The 2,251-nt window shown below is 38.0% G+C and overlaps 1 protein-coding gene across 1 annotated transcript in view; it reads left to right on the forward strand.

The window, feature by feature from the left end:
* The first annotated feature begins 208 nt into the window (after positions 1-208).
* si:dkey-237j10.2 (uncharacterized) overlaps positions 209-2,251 on the forward strand; it is a 3,872-nt gene continuing 1,829 nt past the window's right edge. The window contains exon 1 of the mRNA XM_014029397.1: positions 209-554. Within this exon, the coding sequence (XP_013884851.1) occupies positions 398-554 (157 nt within the window). The 5' untranslated portion in view covers positions 209-397. The remainder of the gene's footprint in view (positions 555-2,251) is intronic.

Here is a 2,251-nt window from a genome sequence, read left to right on the forward strand (position 1 = left end):
ATTCTACAGATCCTTGGACGCTTCATGTGTTTGGAGGTATGAGCTAAAAAAATTTAAAAATAAAAATATATAAACTCAAAAAACTGCTTTCAATTCAACTTAACCTGCTTCAATCCATATTTTATCTTTCAAAGTACCTGAGTAAAAAAAATTGTTGTATTGCATGTCCACCTTTCTGTTAATTTGTACAAATGTCCTCATGTCTTCTTGTGCGGAGGGGATTTTCAGCTTCAGCTTAATGAAGGAAGTGAACATTTGGGGAGGAGGAGGGGGCATTTGAAGAAGTGAAAAAGGAACTGCAGCTTAACATTTGCAAACAGACTGAACTACTAAAATAATTTATAGCTGTCATTAGAGGCAAAAAGGGGGGAAAGAGACAGAAGACGCTCCTGAAGTCATGTTAGGGGAAGGATATCTCACATTATTGCATTACGAAGAGAAGTTTGTTTCCAAGCAAAAGGAACAACAGGCAAGTTCTCCATGTTCTGACCGGCTCAGCTATGCTGCATCTGACCCAAAATCTGTCGGATCACAGATCATTTCAGCTGAAGCAGGTAAATAAGCGCATAACTATGAACAACCTGAAATGATCAAAGTWCCGTACGGTAAGCTGAACCTTTCTGAACCTTTGTGTTGTAATTTCTTCTTCTGGTTGATATACTTCATTGAAATACTTCCTTTTTCCATTTATAGTSTCATCAACACACGCAGTTCTAGGTTAGCTTTATGCACATAAAACTAATAGACTAACAACCAGAACTGAAATTATAAAAGTTRTTGAACTGCTGCAGTCTATTTTATTTTATTATTTATTTATTTTTGTTAAAGATGCCATTTTTTTTTAATGCTGCATGTCCTTTGCACTTTGAATCAATCTTTGTAAATTTGACATAGAAGMCATTGTTTAAATGTTACATCACACTGTAATAAAACATATTTCCGTTAAGGTTCAGAAATCTCTTAACACGGAACTGAATTAACTCAGAGATAATGCTCTCTTCACACTGGAAGACAATCTTGTTATCCTTTCCAAAACTTACCCAACCTAAGAGCTCTTAATGCTCTCTTACCATCAAATATTGTAGGTCTATTATGCTATTGTTCTCATCCTCAAGAAGCTCTGCTGTGGCCTGTGCCTCTATACACCCACCCCGATACAACTCTTATCAGACCAGACTTAGATACATTGACAGCAGGCCTATTCATCAAACAATCCCAAATACAGATGACCCTGTAAAAATTTTAAAAATTGTCCCGAAATTCCTGTTTCTTCTGCAGTCATAATATTAATATGCTATGTGTGATCATCAATGCATGTTCCCATACAATGATGAAACTTCAGCTCTGCATTTGAACCATCACACGTGAAATAGATTGGGGAAGCATCAGGGAGCTTAGGGATGAGGTGCCTTGCTCAAGGACAGACACCATGAGATATGGGCATGAGAACTTAAATGACTTTCTGGTCCCAAATCAGCTGGCCTACCACTTACAGCTGCGCTGTGCAACCATTGGCTGCTTTTGCACCACACAAAAGCTATCATTGCATCTCAGTGAGTAGTTAAGGCCATTAACCAAGCAAATGCAACTTATAGGGTGAACCTGTTAGAGTGCATGTTTTCTGTTTTTAATGAMATTKWAGTCAATAAAAAGTTATCCAAACATTGCCTGCGGCCCTCACACAGCGACCACAGTATTGTTTTGTAAATGATCATTGTAAATTTACTTGAATGACCATTTTTTACTGGCTGTTCCCATACTCTTGCTACAATATCTTGTTTGTAGCCTAGACCAGAGATTCTTAACACTTGAGTTGTGACACACAATTGGGCCACAATCGACATCTTGAGGGCCTCAAAAGAAAAATCTGTTATTCAACTATGGGTCGTGAAGACTGCAGGATTGAATCGGTTTTCAATTGACTGAAGATGTCTCTCAATTCAGGGGCTGCATCCTTATGAGTGCGCATTTATCAGCTGGTTATGTCAGTGCTCCACACTGAGTGGTGTCCCAATTCGAAAGCTCCTCCRCATGTGGCAGAGGAAAACTTACCACAAAATCCTGAAAATGAAGACAAGACAGAGTTCAAATGAGGTCAAGACAAGACCAGACCATGACCATCAAAAAGTGGTCTTAAAACCAGTCTTAAGTACAAGACCGGTCTTGAGTACTACAACACTGGCAATACAATACAATACAATACAATACAATACAATACAATACAATACAATACAATACAATACAATACAAC

Source organism: Austrofundulus limnaeus, unplaced genomic scaffold (assembly GCF_001266775.1).
Source record: "Austrofundulus limnaeus strain Quisiro unplaced genomic scaffold, Austrofundulus_limnaeus-1.0 Scaffold896, whole genome shotgun sequence".
In the NCBI taxonomy this organism is placed as follows: Eukaryota; Metazoa; Chordata; class Actinopteri; order Cyprinodontiformes; family Rivulidae; genus Austrofundulus; species Austrofundulus limnaeus.